The sequence below is a fragment of the Aythya ferina genome, assembly GCF_964211825.1.
Source record: "Aythya ferina genome assembly, chromosome: 19".
Classification (NCBI taxonomy): domain Eukaryota; kingdom Metazoa; phylum Chordata; class Aves; order Anseriformes; family Anatidae; genus Aythya; species Aythya ferina.
The window spans coordinates 9,570,406-9,585,123 of NC_140309.1; the positions used below are offsets into that span (position 1 = coordinate 9,570,406).

Genomic DNA, 14,718 nt, shown 5'->3' on the forward strand with positions numbered 1-14,718 from the left:
TTCTGTTCCTGAGCATTACCTAAAGATGTTCTTCATGGAGCTCACGGCTCGTGTAGGGAAAATACACCAATGAGTAAGGAATCATCTTCCTAGCTCCAAGTCCCCATTTTAATTTTATTCCTGACTTGGCTGTTGTTGGGCCGGGGAGGGTCAGAGCTCCAGGGCAGAAGGCAGCAGGGGTGCACGCTGCAGCCCAGCCTCCCAGAGGTGTGTGCAGGAGGGGCTGCACCCGAAGCGTGTAGCAGCTGGGAGCACCCGTACAGCCCTGAAGCAGCTCACTCTGCCCCACACTGTTCTGGGGAGGGGAGGAAGCATCTGCAGGAAGAGTGCTGTCAGGGTGTCCTGTGAGATGCTGTGTCTGTTCTGCTTCTGCACAGGAGGGAGGCACAGCTGAAGGGAGGCTCTGGGCAGCCTCCAGCCGCCTGCTGCCCGATCCCCCAGTGGGCTTGGGGCTCCCGAAGTGCCCCCTGCCACCAGCGCTGCCTTTCTTCCCCAAGCAACCACCAACTGCCCGGCAAGGCTTCCCCGTGCAATGAGATAAAATCTTGAGCTCTAACAACACACTAGTGCCTGCCAGCTGACGAGCACACAGACAAAGTCCTGCTGCTCTTTGCAACGCGGTGCACAGCTCCTGCAGCACCTTGGTCTGAGAGCTGCTGGCTGGGCTGGAAGAGACCCCGTGCTCTTCTCTGTTCTTAGGCTGCTCTTCACGTTGCTATTCTTCCCTCACATTTATCTCTCAGTTACTATCAGCACATAAAACATCTTTCCTGTTCCTTAAGCATTTTATTTTATGATAAACCAGTCCTGCTGTCGCTCCTCTGCCTGAACTGAGCAGTGGCTTTACCTCCTAAAAGTTGTCTGATTTTTTTTTTCTTATCTTGGCAGGTGGTCATGGCTCCGCACGAGCCCCCGGTTGTGTTTGTTGACAATTACATCAAGCTCCTTGCTGACTGCAGCACTGACACTTTCCAGAAGATACTGGACATGAAGGTTAGGATCAGTCCTGTACGGAGATTGCTGGGGAGTTTTTCAGTAGAAATAGAGAGGGGTTTGGGAGTGGGCAAAGCACTCTTTAAGGCAAGTGTATCCTCTGTACTCTGAAAGTGTCTGGAGTTGCTAATGAAGAGTATTTCTTCAGTTCATTTACCTTGCTTATAGCTGTGCTGGGGCTGAGCTCAGTTGCCTCTGGATCACCCAGAGATCTGCACTTGGTGGGCAAACAAAGGATCGAGGTTTGAAACAGGCTCTGCTGTGGCTATCATCGTGCACGCCTGCTCCTCGATCAGGCAAGTCTAACCTCATGGCTTCACTGCTCTTTGCTCTCACAGGGCCTGAAGAGGAGCGAGCAAAGCAGCATGCTGGACCTCTTCCGCCAGCGCCTCCCGGCACCGCCCTCTGGAGCAGAGAGCAGCGGCTCCCTCTCGCTGAGCGCTCCCACGCCGGAGCAGGAGTCCTCTCGGATACGGAAACTGGAGAAGCTCATCAAAAAAAGACTCTAAGCCCGCAGGAGAAAAGGCTGTTGCTCAGGACTAGCTCCAGTCGCTGGGAGCAAAGCTCTTCGGACTTATGTTTTACAGAATGCTGCTGCTGAAAAATTGGTGTCCCGTGATTGTCGTGCCCTGTGACCCGTTAACCATCGTGCACCGTGGCACTGCAGCTCTGCTCAGACTGAGGGAGAATCTGACCAAGGTGTTTGCCTTTAGGTAGCTTAGCATGAGTGAAACCCCGTGTGGTGGAGAAAACAGGTACCTGGAGGTCAGCAGCTGCAGAAATGGTTTGGGTGGATTCAGAGGATATCCGGCTGCGATACACTTGGCATCCCAGCCATCAGCCCAGCCAGGCTCTGCTGCTGCAGCACTAAGGCTTTTGCCCAAGAACTCAGTGTTACTGCTCACTCCCTGCTTTCAGAGCTGCTCCTCTGTTTCATTATTTATTCTGGGGGGAGGGAGGGCGATAACAAAACAAACAAAACTAAAAGGAGGAGGAAAACCTTTAACAGCTGAGCTCCAGGCATCTGCAGTGAAACCATTGGAAATGCCCAGTGTGGGTTTCAGCCCTGCTCCCAGAACAGGCACACACAAACCACCAGGAAAAACAGCAAGGCAGCTCCTTTTCAGAACAGGGGGAGAGGGCTGAATGAATGAAAGCCTTCTGAGCCTTGCCTGATACCCTAGAGGCCAAACTAAACGCTACAGAGCCCATCTCCAGCTCCTTATTATTTCCGTGTCGCATGTGCTGGGCTCACCCCTGTCCCTGATGGGAGTTCCCGTGCTGCATCTCGCCCTCCATCCATGGTGGGATAAGGGATCAGTGTGCTAAGTTCATGGGATAAGCGTGGTACGGTACCAGCCCTGGTTCTCATGCCAAGGGGCATGGCCAGAGCTTGGGTCTGCCCCTGTGGCCCCTTTGCTGCCCTGCACGGAGAGATGCTGGAACTGTTGGAGCCTGCAGCTGCCAGGGCCTCTTCCCGGACAGGATGCTTACACAAGCCTCAGACTTCAAAGGCCTTCATCTCCTCCTCCTCCTCTGAGAGGGGAGAGGAGAACCAGAGGTGAAATAATTCAGATAACCTGGGCCTCCCTTCATGGGGGTCCAGCTCACGCTGGCACCCATCCACAAAGCCAGCACAGAGCAGGGTCTGGCCGGGGGTGTGTGGACATCAGCATCCCTCCCCTGCCCCTTGTGTAAGCCGCCCAGAGGAGTTTCAGGCAGGGACGTGTCATCTCCTCGTTAGTGACGCTGGATTTCTTTCTAAACTCCTCTGTGTGCTTTTCTTGGGAGGCATATGCCTGATCGATAAACAGTTGAATCCCACATGGATTTAGGGGCAGATAAACCAGTTGTGCCTGCTTTATTTTAACTCAAGCTTCACTCGGATTTGCAGGAAATAAAAAGTCATGTAACAGTTTGGGAGGTGAGGAGTGATCGCGCTGTCAGACGCCTTCTCGGGAGGGCTCCCCCCACATAAAGTTGGGCCTTAGGACTATGTTTTTAGGGGGCTGTGGTCACTCTGAATTTTAGTATTCACTGTGGCACATTTGGGACAGAGGAAGGGGTGAGGCACACTGCAGGAAAATGAGCTGTGTGCACCCAAACCCGGAGATTCACCAGAACTCAGGGGGGGAAATGAGAGGTTCCTGTGCCTACCTGGTTGCATTTTGGTTCTGTCCCAGGGCAGGGAGCTGGGTGGTGGCAGGGGTGCGAGCTACACCCCTTCCCTCTCCTCGGCTGGGTGGTTTTGGGAGGGCAGATCTCGTGCCTGGCTCGGTAAAACCCTGTACTCCTTCTGCACAGCCAGCAAGTCAGCCTGCACCCGAACAGTCGGGACTTGAGCACGGGATTCCAGCAGAAAGAATAAATCAGCAGAGATGAAACCCTCACTAGTCAGGTATTGCTAACACCCAGCTGCTGCTGCAGGGAGGTGTGAGCTAACAACTACACCCACACCGTCCCTTTAGGACACGTTTTCAGGGGTCTCCCCAGGCCTGGACCCTGGCTGCAGTGATGCCCCAGCAGCAGTTACGAGGGACGGCAGTTTCTCATCACTCCAGTTTTACAAATCTCCCCAAGTCCAACATTGCTTCATTATTTTTTCTCTCTGGATTTCACGTCAGGTGACAAAAGAGGGAAGGGTGTTGGGAAGAGCGTTGGGGTTGTGAAGAGCCTTTCCCAGAGGACGCGCTATCTCGCGGTGCGTGTGCAGGATGGCTCACGCGTTATCAGATACAAGAGCTGGGGCGGAGGGAACATGGCTTTGCAGAGATTCCTTATTCCCCAGGGGGGCTAAATAATTTATTTTAGATTAATTTTTTTTTCTTTGCTATGACTCTGGATGATTCTCTAACTAAATTATGAATAGCTGAATATGATGTTCAAGTTATCGTCGCATATCTTCCCCTGAAGGCTTCTCCTGTTTCATTATCTGCATTTCATTCTGGAGATAAGAAATAAAAGAAAAAATGAATTTTTAGTTTCAACCTTTGAAGATTTACAGTCAAGTTCTACTTCTAGAGGGCAACTTCGCAATTTTCTACTTTCACTTTTAAGGATGTCATCCCCCTGACTCCTGGGTATTTGTCAGATTTGGCACGTCTGTCTGCGTGTACGTTAGCTTTTGGGGATTTACATCTCTGTGGGATAAAGGAGAGGTTTTTTTTTTCCTGTATAAAATGCCACTTCTAATGTTTTTTTGGCCGAGGTGTAATTCTGGCTGTACGTGGGACTGTGACACTGCAATGAATTAAATGGTTGCTGACGTTTAGCTGCTGGGCGTTTTCTGTCCGACTGCCCCACAACTGCAGTGGCTGGGACGGGGCCGTGCCGGACCTCTCCCAGAACACACCCCGGGCAGGGAGCCGCTGCTGTCTGCCTGCACTTCCCTCTCGTAGCTCTTCTCTCTCCTGGCTTCCCCACCTCAGAGACTTCTGTAGCTCCAGCACGGGCAGCATTGGCATTTACAGCAGCTCCCAACACCGTGGAGGCAGTCTGGGAGAGCTGACCTCGTGCCCGTAAATAATGGGATCATCTGTGATGAGTAACTGCTGGAAAGATTTCTGAGGGATCTCAACTTTTTCCTCTGAAATTAATTAGGAGGTAGGGCCTTTTTTCCATAGGATACATAATGCTGGAGGAGTTCCTTTAGCTTGGAGAATCTGTGACTCATTTGCTTTGCTCCCACCGCTCTGCTGGTCCTGCCCCCTCCATCGTCAGGCAGGAGAAAGCCTGCGTGAGGTGACGTGGGTGTTTATTTCTTTCACCCAATTTTACAGCGATGAATCTTGAGCAGCCGAGTGACGACGTCTGAGCCTCCCCGAGCCTTTCCCTGGTGCTGCGGCTTGGCAGGTGGCAGGATGCTGTGCTGTGGCCGTGCTGCTCTTGGGACGATGAGCTGGAGCCTTCGTGCTTGGGCTGTGCCTGCGAGTTGCTCAGCAAAATGCGTTCCTCCCTGGGCTCGCTGTAGGTGGGGCCGGTTACAGCAGCGATTGCGAAGGTCACCCAGAATTGCTCGGTATAAAGCCTGCGCTCGTTCGTTCATCTCAGCCGGAGCAGCTCTGCTGGTGCTGAGCCCAAGCCCAAGGTGGGAGCACGTGGACTCGAACGTTTTGCCAGCCCGGGGTGGTGGCACCGCTCGGTGTCCTCGGTGTCCTTGCAGCCGAGCTGCAGGAACCTGAACCGCTCCCGGGGCTGGTGTTAATCCTGCTGCCTCCAAGCCTGGCTGTGAGCAGGACGCGGTGCCTGGCGGGTTTGTGGTCGGCACCCATGGGAGCAGCCTGGTATTTCCCATCATTTGGAAATAATTTTCCAGCGTTATCGAGTCACACGGGGTCCTTCTGAGTGGTTTCACCCCGCACACGGTGATGGAGCCCTGCTCGCCGACAATGTGGCTATTGTTTGATTGCTGATTAAACCGAGCGAGCCCAGCCCCAGTGGAAAGTCCTTTATGGAAGAAGGATCTTGATAAGGTATCATATCTGCTCTGTCCCTGCTGCGTGCAGGCAGTTAGAAAGTAAATAACGTGGACAAACAGACGGGGGGAAAAGATTTCCAATGCCATCAGCGTTTGTACAGATCCACATGGTATGAGAGGCTTAAAGAGAGGCAGGCTTTCAGCGGGGAGTAGCTCAGTTATCGGGTAGCTACAATTCTGCATAAACCCTTCACTTTTGCCCTAACAAACAAGTCTTCAGCTCTGGACACTGGCACCGCAGGAGGCAGAGCTGGCTGCAGAGCCACCTCAGGCTGCTCAAACACCTCTGTTTCCTCTGCCAAGCCCAGAAATGAGATGCAGGAAGGGCAGAAAATAAATGTGTCGGGCCAGCATGGGAGTCTTTTGGTTAGTAAGTAAAGAGCAGCAAGATTTCCAGAAGCCTGCATGGCTCTGCAGCATCCCAGACACAGCCAGCCGTGGTTCTGTGCAGCTCCCAGGCGCCAAGATCCTCACCCTCAGACCTCACTGCCCTGATCCCTGCAGGAGCAGCTGCTGGGAGACACCACAGGTTCCCCTCCCCTAAATTGCACTAACTCAATTACTGGCAGAGCGGTTTTTAGCCCAGGAGCTCCGTGGCAGCTCTGAAAGAATAATCGCGTTCATCTGGAAACTGCTGCAGCGCCTTCTGAGGCGTCTAATTTCATCAAGGGTTTTTATGGGAGATTTTGGAACGAGAAGCGATCGGCTTTCCCGTTGCTTGTGGAGACCAAAAATCCCTCTTTTCGGGGGAGGGGGGTTGCATTTAAATCAAAAGGAACAAAACACCTGTCTGGTGCATTTGCTCAGCCCCCAAAGATTTCAATCAAAAAATCTTAATGTTCTTTTTGTTTCCATCTGCGTTTTTCAGCAAAGACAAACGGCCTCATAGTATTTCTTCAAAGGAATGTAAATTCCTGGAGGAAGTATCCGGAGTTCCCAGCACTGCATAGCTGCAAACCACAGACGCCTACGGCTGAAAGCTCTGCTCTGCTTTTAATTTGGGGGCAGTGGAGGAATTCTTTTTAAGGGTTTGGGTTCACTTGTGCTGGGCCCATCAGGCCAGACAGCTTGTTACTGCACCAGGGAGTGTTTACTTTGGCTGGCTGCAGACATTTGCTTTCCCTCCACGAGAGTATTCCCCCACCGAATCTGATGACATGGCGCAATTATTTCATTAGGATTTTCCAAAAACCCTTCCCTAAGTCTCATATAGCACTAGAAAAGACCTCTTCTGTTTTCCTGTTTCACCTTCTGCAGCTTTGTCTGGAAAAAAAACAAAAAAAAAACAAAAAAAAAACGTGATTGAGGAGGGCCCAAATCTTCAGGGGGAGTTTGAGAAAGAGCAGCTCAGGGGAGAGGTTGAGGGTTTTGAAGGGCGCTGTTAAACTTCAGGCAGAGGGTCAGTCTGTCTTCATTTCCCTGCCTCTGGGGCAGAGCTTGGTGTTTTCTATCAGATCTGTGTAGGGAAATGATTTAGAAGGGGTCGTGTGCATGTGTGTACTCAGCTCTTGCAGCTCGCTCAGGGTGAGTTATCGCAGCCCTGGATCCTGCGACTGTTTTCGGGACGTGCTGAGCTGCTTTGGGGTGTTGTGGGGTGAACCAAGCCGGTGCCTAAAACCTGCTGCTTCACGGCACGGCACCGCTCTGCTGCTCCCAGGCCTTGGTGGGCGCAGATCCACGACCTCGTGTGAGACCTTCTCATGGGCGCACCTGGAGCCTGCAGCACCCACTGGGGGCATTTGCTGCTTACGGTGGCACCGCAGGGTGGGTGCTGGTGGCTGGGGGTCTCGCTGCCACCGGGAGCGGGGTTGATGAGGGTTCTGGGTGCAGCCCCCAGCAGCCCCCAGCAGCCCCCAGCAGCCCCCAGCAGCCCCCAGCAGCCCCCAGCAGCCCCCAGCAGCCCCCAGCAGCCCCCAGCAGCCCCCAGCAGCCCCCAGCAGCCCCCAGCAGCCCCCAGCAGCCCCCAGCAGCCCCCAGCAGCCCCCAGCAGCCCCCAGCCCCATTTCCATCCCTCCACCCAAGGGGGCGCGGGAAAGAGCCGGGCGCAAGCCCCGCCCCTTTCATTGGCCCCGCCCCTTTCCGCTACAACCGCGCCCCATTCATGGCGCCCCCGCCCCATTCATTGCGGCCGCACCCCCCCTCGAGGCCACGCCCCCCTCGCGTAACCCCGCCCCTTTTTCCTCGTGGCCACGCCCCTCCCGCCGCCGCCGCCCGGGCGCAGGGCGCGGAGCCCCGCGGCGGTGCCGGTGCCGGCGGCGGGGCCATGGTGGGGAGGCTCAGCCTGCGGGACGTGCCCGAGCTCCCGGACGCCAGGAAACGGGGAGACTCCGGCCTCGACAGCCCCGATTCCGGGCTGCCCCCCAGCCCCGGGCCCTCCCACCCGCCTTGGCCGCTCGCCGCCGGTAGCCCCGAGCGCTCCGCCGCCGCCGAGCCCGAGCCCCCCGCGCCCCCCGCTGCGGTGAGTAGCGGCCCCGCAGCGGTATTAAAGGGGGGGGAATGGGGATGGAAAGCCGCCGGGGGGAGCCGGGCTCGGGGAGGAGCCGCCGGTGCTTCCCCCGCGGGGGGCTGGGGAGCCGCTGGGGCTCGGGCAGGGGCGCACGGGCTGTGCCGGGGGGTTTGGGAGGGTTGGGGCTGCCGGGGGGGCGCTTTGGGATCTGCAGAGTTTTGGGGCGCGACCCTTTTCTGCGAGGGAACGGGGAAGCTGCCCCCCAGCCTCCTCGGCTGTGGGCTGGAGCTCGGGCGCAGAAGCGGCTGCAGGGTCCCTGGGGACCCCCCGGCCCCTTCCAGCCGCAGGGCGGTGGGCTCGGCACCCCCGGCCCTGCCCTTTGGCAATGGGTTTTGGGGTGCTCTGGTGCACGCTGCTTGCTGAGGGTGAGCGGATCCTGCCCAGGTGGCCGGGAGGGAGCTGGGCTGGTGTGCGTGGGGGCCGTGGCACAGCAGCGAGCTGAAGTTTGCTCGCTGCGAGGTGCCCGTAGTAGTTCTCTGCTGTGGCCTCCCTGGGGGGAGGTCTGGTGAATTCGGTAAAAAGCTATCGTACAGACTCATACAGCATTAACTGCACGTTGAAGGTGAGCTCATAAACATGAACATTGATGTTTTATTGTCATGGTTTATGCTACAGAAAGTTACACTCTACCTGGGGATTTTATTTCCTTTCCATTTCCAACGCTGGCTTCTTTGAAGTCAGCTCCCAGGTTGGAACTTTGTCTTCGAGATCCATACCTTGCCCCCATCCTTGGTGTGTGGAGTTGGGCCCTGCAGGCGGTGCCCGTAGGCACATCCCTGACTGGCAGGTTCCCTTGTATATAGCACGAACCTTGACAGCATGTAGCAAATTGGGACATAAAAGGGATTATTTTTGCATTTTTGCAGAATTCCGTGTTCTCTCCCAGCCCTGTTCTCGCCAGCTGCCCTCCAAGACTGTGTCCTCTATCCTTTGGCGAAGGAGTTGAGTTTGACCCTTTACCACCAAAGGAAATAAGGTAAATATTACATTACAGGCGTCTAGTTTGGAGTGAGTTAGCATGTAAAGGAGTAGCTAGGCCTTATCAGTGCCTGTGAGTCAAGTTAATTTATTTGCAGAGCTATTGCTCATGCAGCTGTACATTCCTGGACTTGGACATTTGCACAGGCTAAAGGAGTGTTCAGCCTTTTTTTAATCCCATATGTTTTTTTTTTCCAGGAAGACTTCTTGTGTTTTACTGTCCTGCTTTTACTTCGTTGCACTGCTCCAAAATGTTGCCTCTCAACTGATTAACCAGAAGGTAGTCACGAGAGAAGGTCTTCAAAGAGCCATCTTCCTAGAAATGCTTTATGAGGGGAAAAGCATTTTGCTCTCCCAACCTCGTGGTTTTATACTAAGTACTTTTATCAACGGTGGCTGCTTGTGTGAACTCAAAGAGTTCATATTAAGAGAGCGCATCATTTTTTAATGCACTGCATCACTTTGCAGCTCATGAGTTACTCCTTTGAAGGTCATGATTTATGGTTAGGAGAAGTGAAGGCTCCCAGTCGATTACTGCTGCAATCAAAGGGAAGCCCAGGGCAGGAGAGGGTAAAAAACGCTGTCTGCCCTGCTGCTGGGAAGGGAAGGAGCCCACCTGGGGCTGGAGCTGAAGGCGCTTAGCACTGGGTGAAAGCAGACCCAGAGCTGTTGCAGGGTAAAGGATGAAAGCTTTGCTCTGTAGACCAGATGAGGAGGCTTTTCTTGTTGGTGGAGTTTGATGTGTAAATTTTTCCTGGTGGTTGAATTTTAAAGTTTGCCTTCAGACAGTGCTCCATGCCGGGAGTCAGAGCAGAGAGTTGCTGTGCGACTTGACAGAAGAAAACTAAGAAAATGTTTGCTTCAATGGACTCAGCACTCCAAGGAGTCAGGATGCTTATGTGCAAAGCCTAAACACGAGTCCAGGCCTCTGGATTTAGGCACTGGCGTTTGAAAGATGTCCTTAGGCTTTGTACATCTCAGCCTTAAAATGATGGGCGGTAGGCTTGAGAAAATGCTTCACAGTGCTGGCACAGCAGTAAGAGGGCCGTGTGTGCTGCTAACGTAAGGCTTTTTTCTCTTCCCATAAATGAGTGAGGCACCAGCAGACAGTTTTTGCATGAAGTGTCCAGGAGCAGAGCTGAGGACCAACCCAGATGCTCGGTAGCTCCATTTTCCAAAAACCACAGTCCGCTGCTCTGGAGCAGAGCTCGCTCACGTCCCTCTCTCGCGTTTCAGGTACACGTCCTCGGTCAAGTACGACTCGGAGAAGCACTTCATCGACGATGTCTACATGCCAGTGGGCCTGAGCGTTTCCTCTTGCAGTCAGACGGTCATCTGCGTCCCTAACTGCACGTGGCGCAGTTACAAAGCAGAGGTCCACTTCGAGCCCCGCAACAAGCCCCAGCGTTTCACCAGCACCACCATCGTCTACCCGAAGCACGCCAAGACTGTGTACACCACCACCCTGGATTACAACTGCCGCAAGTCCATGCGACGGTTCCTCTCCAGCGTGGAGCTGGAAACCGCCGAGTACCTCGGGAACGACTGTGTCCTGGACGGCTGCTGACCGCCAGCCGCTCCCTCGTCGCCATCCGTCCCAGCCCCACCTAACGTCCTGCCCGTACCTTTGCAGTCAGGTGAAGGGAACCTTACCTGTCGCCACCTCTTGCTCAGCTCTTAATAATTTCTGCTTTAAGCACCAGAAAGGCCTGAATGCAGTTTTCTGTGGGGACATTAACTTTGTAAGGAACTTGTTTCTTCACCTTGAATGTCGTGGGTTCCCTTCCCTACCCCGCCCCGCAGTGCAGTAGTCAGATGAAAATAAGGGGAAGTATTTTTCCAAATAAAAAACTACAGGTGAGAAAGAATGTGGAATAGTGTCTGGCAGGTGGAAGTGCATTTGATGCTTTGTGGGGATGTGCAAAAATAAGGGCAGTTCACTCTCTTGGAGAAAATCTACCGTGTTGTTTCTTTATATATAGACAGAGCTGTCATGCATTTTGTTTTAGATCATGGGGCTCTTTCCTCCAGATGAACAATCTCTGGAATTTGCTGGGGAAAAAATAGCATAAAATCTGGAATTCTGTTTTTAACAGATACAAAAACCTTATCTATGGCATTCATGTCTGGTTTGAAGGTGCGATTTGGGAAGAAGTGTAGAACAGGAGATAAACTGCTTTAGCAGCTCCAGGCAGCAGAGAAGGCATCAGGTAATTCTAGTCGTTTAGATGAATGGCACGATGCATCTTCTGTAATGACTTCTTGTTGTAATGACTTGTACAGCACTGCAGTCTGTGTAACATGCTGACATTTGTGTGCCTGTAATAGGACTTGTAATGAAGAATATCAGGCCAGAAATTATCCCTGTTTTGTTGGAAAGTCAGGTCTTGACAGTGTGGTGTTGGAAGAACGCCAGTGCTTGTTTTTTTTACCAATGCTATGCTAACATGTCTGCACTAAAGGAGTTGGAATTGGGAAAGTTTCAGGAAATGTGCAGTGTATACAGGAAACTAGTGTGGCGGGGGAGATGCTGGGATCAGACATGAGATGCTGTCGTGGTGGTGGTTGTAAAGGATTTCTTAGAAAGAGGTAAATGGTAACAAATCTCTGTCAAATTTTAATTGGGTAGCAAAGTCCACAGCTGTAGCTCTGCTTCCCTGTTGAGGTTTTCATTGCAAAGGTCCACGTCCCCTCTGGTACTCAGGATGTCACCAGGATTGGGTAGCATTTGCCTATCTGTAGGCTGCTGGATAACCCCACCAGACCCACATGCATTGAAGCAAGAGGCAGAAGTGGTTTGGGGCCAAAGGGAGTAACTTCAGATACTATGAAAGCCTACCCAGATGTTATGTGCATTAGTTTATGGTGAGTTTGATGGGGAAAAAAAAGGGGGGGGGAGATTTATTAGTTTACCCAGATATTTCTTCTATGTTCACAGAGAACAGTGTAGTATGGAGAGCGTCTGCTTCTGGTTGTGTGCCTCGTGTTGGTGGTGAGGGAGGTGTAGCAGCTCAGAGGATTTACTCAGCAGGCTGTGGCTATTTCAAGGATTCCAGAACTCCCCTGAGGTGCAGGTCACCTTCTGGTGCAATGTCAGCTCTGTACCTGCTTTTAACAAGGATTTAGTGCATAGACCAAGGGTGAATTTTGTCTGCGGTGAGTTAAAAACTCAGGAGCCTGTTCTTGAGCTGAACTTAGCGCATGTATGTGCACATGGGGTGAATGGTGTGGAAGCATACTGTAGTGTGAACTGAAATAATTTGGGAGCCTAAAAATGCAGCAAGAAGGCAGGCTTGAGTTTGTATGGTTTGTTTTTTCTTTTGTTGTTGTTGTTCTTGTTTTTTACTTATTTATTAGCTCAGAACAGAATGTCCTTAATCTTTGGTACTTGCCTCAGAAAACCAGATCCAAAAACAATTCCAGGGTGACACAGGATGCCAAATTCAGGTAGGCTTTGCTCCAAAACTGTTAAGAGCAGCATGGTCTTGTCATTAAATGTTCTGGTTTCAGACTACAGCATTTAGGGGATGTGTCTTTAGTCCACATCATGATTGTCCCTTAAACATTGCCCCAAGATGCACTTGTGTAAGCGAAGGCACAACCCAACCTGTAAGCGTGTGGGTTTCAAACGGACAGAACTGCTTGTTGGGAAAGCTATCGCAACATTGCTCGCTTTGTGGTTTCACATACCTTGCTCCTGAAATGTGGTGCTGGCCACGGTTGGACACAGGACCCAGGAAGAACACGGACCCTGGATTGCTCTGACAATGTTCTTCCAATGAATTTGTGTGCAGGAGATCTGAGAGAAGATTATTTTAAGTTGTAATCATTAATTATTCCTAGTTAAATTAGAAATGAAATTACCCTTACAGTATGGCTTTAGGATAAAACACATGATTTTTATAAAGCAAACTTAATTACGTGCTTTTTAAGATATTTTAACTGGTAGAGATACCTTTTAAATTATTTATGTTCCAACATTTGCAAAGCTCTGATTAGCTCTGTGCAAGTGTTCTGATGTCTGTGAAGTTTACTGTCTTCCCACTCTAATTTTCAAATTGTCTTTTACTTTACTGGTAATAAATGATCTGAAAACTGTAATAGAGGGAAGTCTCTTCATTTTTTTTCATTTAAAGCTTTTCAGTGTTTATTATGGTATTTACTTAGAAATAAATATGTAATATATCCTGCTGGTCCAACCTCCACTCTTGTTTCTCTTATATTATGTGCTACTTCTGTTACATATTCTAGGAAGGCATTTCCTATATAAACCATCTGTATTTAAAAATTACAAATGTATTTTTTTCAGTTTAGTAAGTCTTGGAAAAAGTGCTTTGAGGACAGCTGAAAATGCCCTCTAGTATGTGAGTCTTTCATCTGATACAGTTTTATGTCCAAAGACAGTTTCTGGTATGGGTTTCAGCATATCCTACAAGTGGAAGCAGTTGTCCTTTTTAAATATAACAAGTATTTAACTAGATAGGAATTTCTTGTTCATTTTGAATTAAAGTGTAGATGCTCAAATGCTATATTAGTAAATACAGCATAAAAATAAGACTAGAATGTGTTATGCATTAAACTTCATAAAAACAAAATAGATGGTGACAAACTTGTTTTGAGAGAAATGCAGTGGTGGTTTTTTGGACACTAAATCTGTTGTTTAAATCCTTCTAAATTAGCAGGCACGCTCATTTTGTTGGTATCACTGGCAGAGTAGAAATAGATACATTAGAATATCAGATAAATCATGATAATTTTTTTTTACTTATTTTTTATTGTTCATCTGGTTATCTGCTTGCAAAAGCTCCAGATTTGCATGTAATGACATTATTGGGATCTAGGAAGCTTTGAAGCTATCCTGAAGCATTCCCCTGCTCCTGCAAAAGTCTGTGCAAGCATTTGCACATCGTGCAGTGTTTAAAGTGCTGAACAGCGTAAAAAATATATTAACATCACTAGCATTCAAACATCACGCATCCGAAGAGACATTACGAAAAGGTTTAAAAATCAGAGTGGTATCTTTTAGGAGGGCTTCAGAAAACTGGAAAGCTTTCATATGTGCCATCTAACTTCCAAATACTTCCTCCTTTAGTGTGCTCTTGGCTATTGATCTTAATATTATAGTAGCACTGGGTATGATAGCTGTTGCTTTACTTTGAGAAGTTGAAGTAGGTGGGTACAAGACAGGCTGCTTCCTGATGCGTTTAATTCGTGTTGGCCAGATGGTTCTCAAGTTACGTGCAGTGATGAGGATAAACCCGTCTTCAGAGATCTGTGCCATTTTCTTTGTATATGCCATGCTTCAGAATGTCAAATCTGGGGGCCTTTTCAGTCAATTTCTGATTCCTGTAACAAAGGACTGTGTTTAACAATTAGCCCTCAAGCCAGGAGACAAGGGCTGGATTCTACTCCCAAACTCCACAGCTTGCTCAGTTTCAAATACTCAGTAAGCTTGTGTACCTGCAGATGATTTCAGCCTTCAAACAAGGTAACGGGTCATTCAGCTGCTCATGCTCAATTTCCCTGCCTGCCACAAGGACTGTGCTTGCTAATTTTGCAATGTGTCTGAATACCTGAAAAGCTCAGGTGTCATGCAACCAGCATTGCTTTGACACTAACAAATAGCAGTGACTAGTGATCCTGCAAGATGAATAGGCAGAAAGAAGCATTTTTGAATTGTTGGAGTAGCCTGAGCTGCATGTGTATTTTAGCAAGCAGGTTGCTTTGTTTGTTTTTAAAATGCAAATGTTCTGTTCTCCATGCA

General features: G+C 50.4%; 2 protein-coding genes across 2 annotated transcripts in view; both read left to right on the plus strand.

The window, feature by feature from the left end:
- Positions 1-2,935, plus strand: part of VPS53 (VPS53 subunit of GARP complex) — a 59,808-nt gene extending 56,873 nt beyond the window's left edge. Inside the window, exons 21-22 of the mRNA XM_084493408.1 lie at positions 889-993; positions 1,332-2,935. Of these exons, the coding sequence (XP_084349534.1) occupies positions 889-993; positions 1,332-1,502 (276 nt within the window). The 3' untranslated portion in view covers positions 1,503-2,935. The remainder of the gene's footprint in view (positions 1-888; positions 994-1,331) is intronic.
- A 4,746-nt stretch (positions 2,936-7,681) lies between these two features.
- RFLNB (refilin B) lies at positions 7,682-13,055 on the plus strand. The gene is made up of 3 exons (XM_084493409.1): positions 7,682-7,928; positions 8,843-8,952; positions 10,191-13,055. Exons 1-3 carry the CDS (start codon positions 7,734-7,736, stop codon positions 10,519-10,521), a joined length of 636 nt encoding a protein of 211 aa, XP_084349535.1. The 5' UTR covers positions 7,682-7,733; the 3' UTR covers positions 10,522-13,055.
- Positions 13,056-14,718: the final 1,663 nt, after the last annotated feature.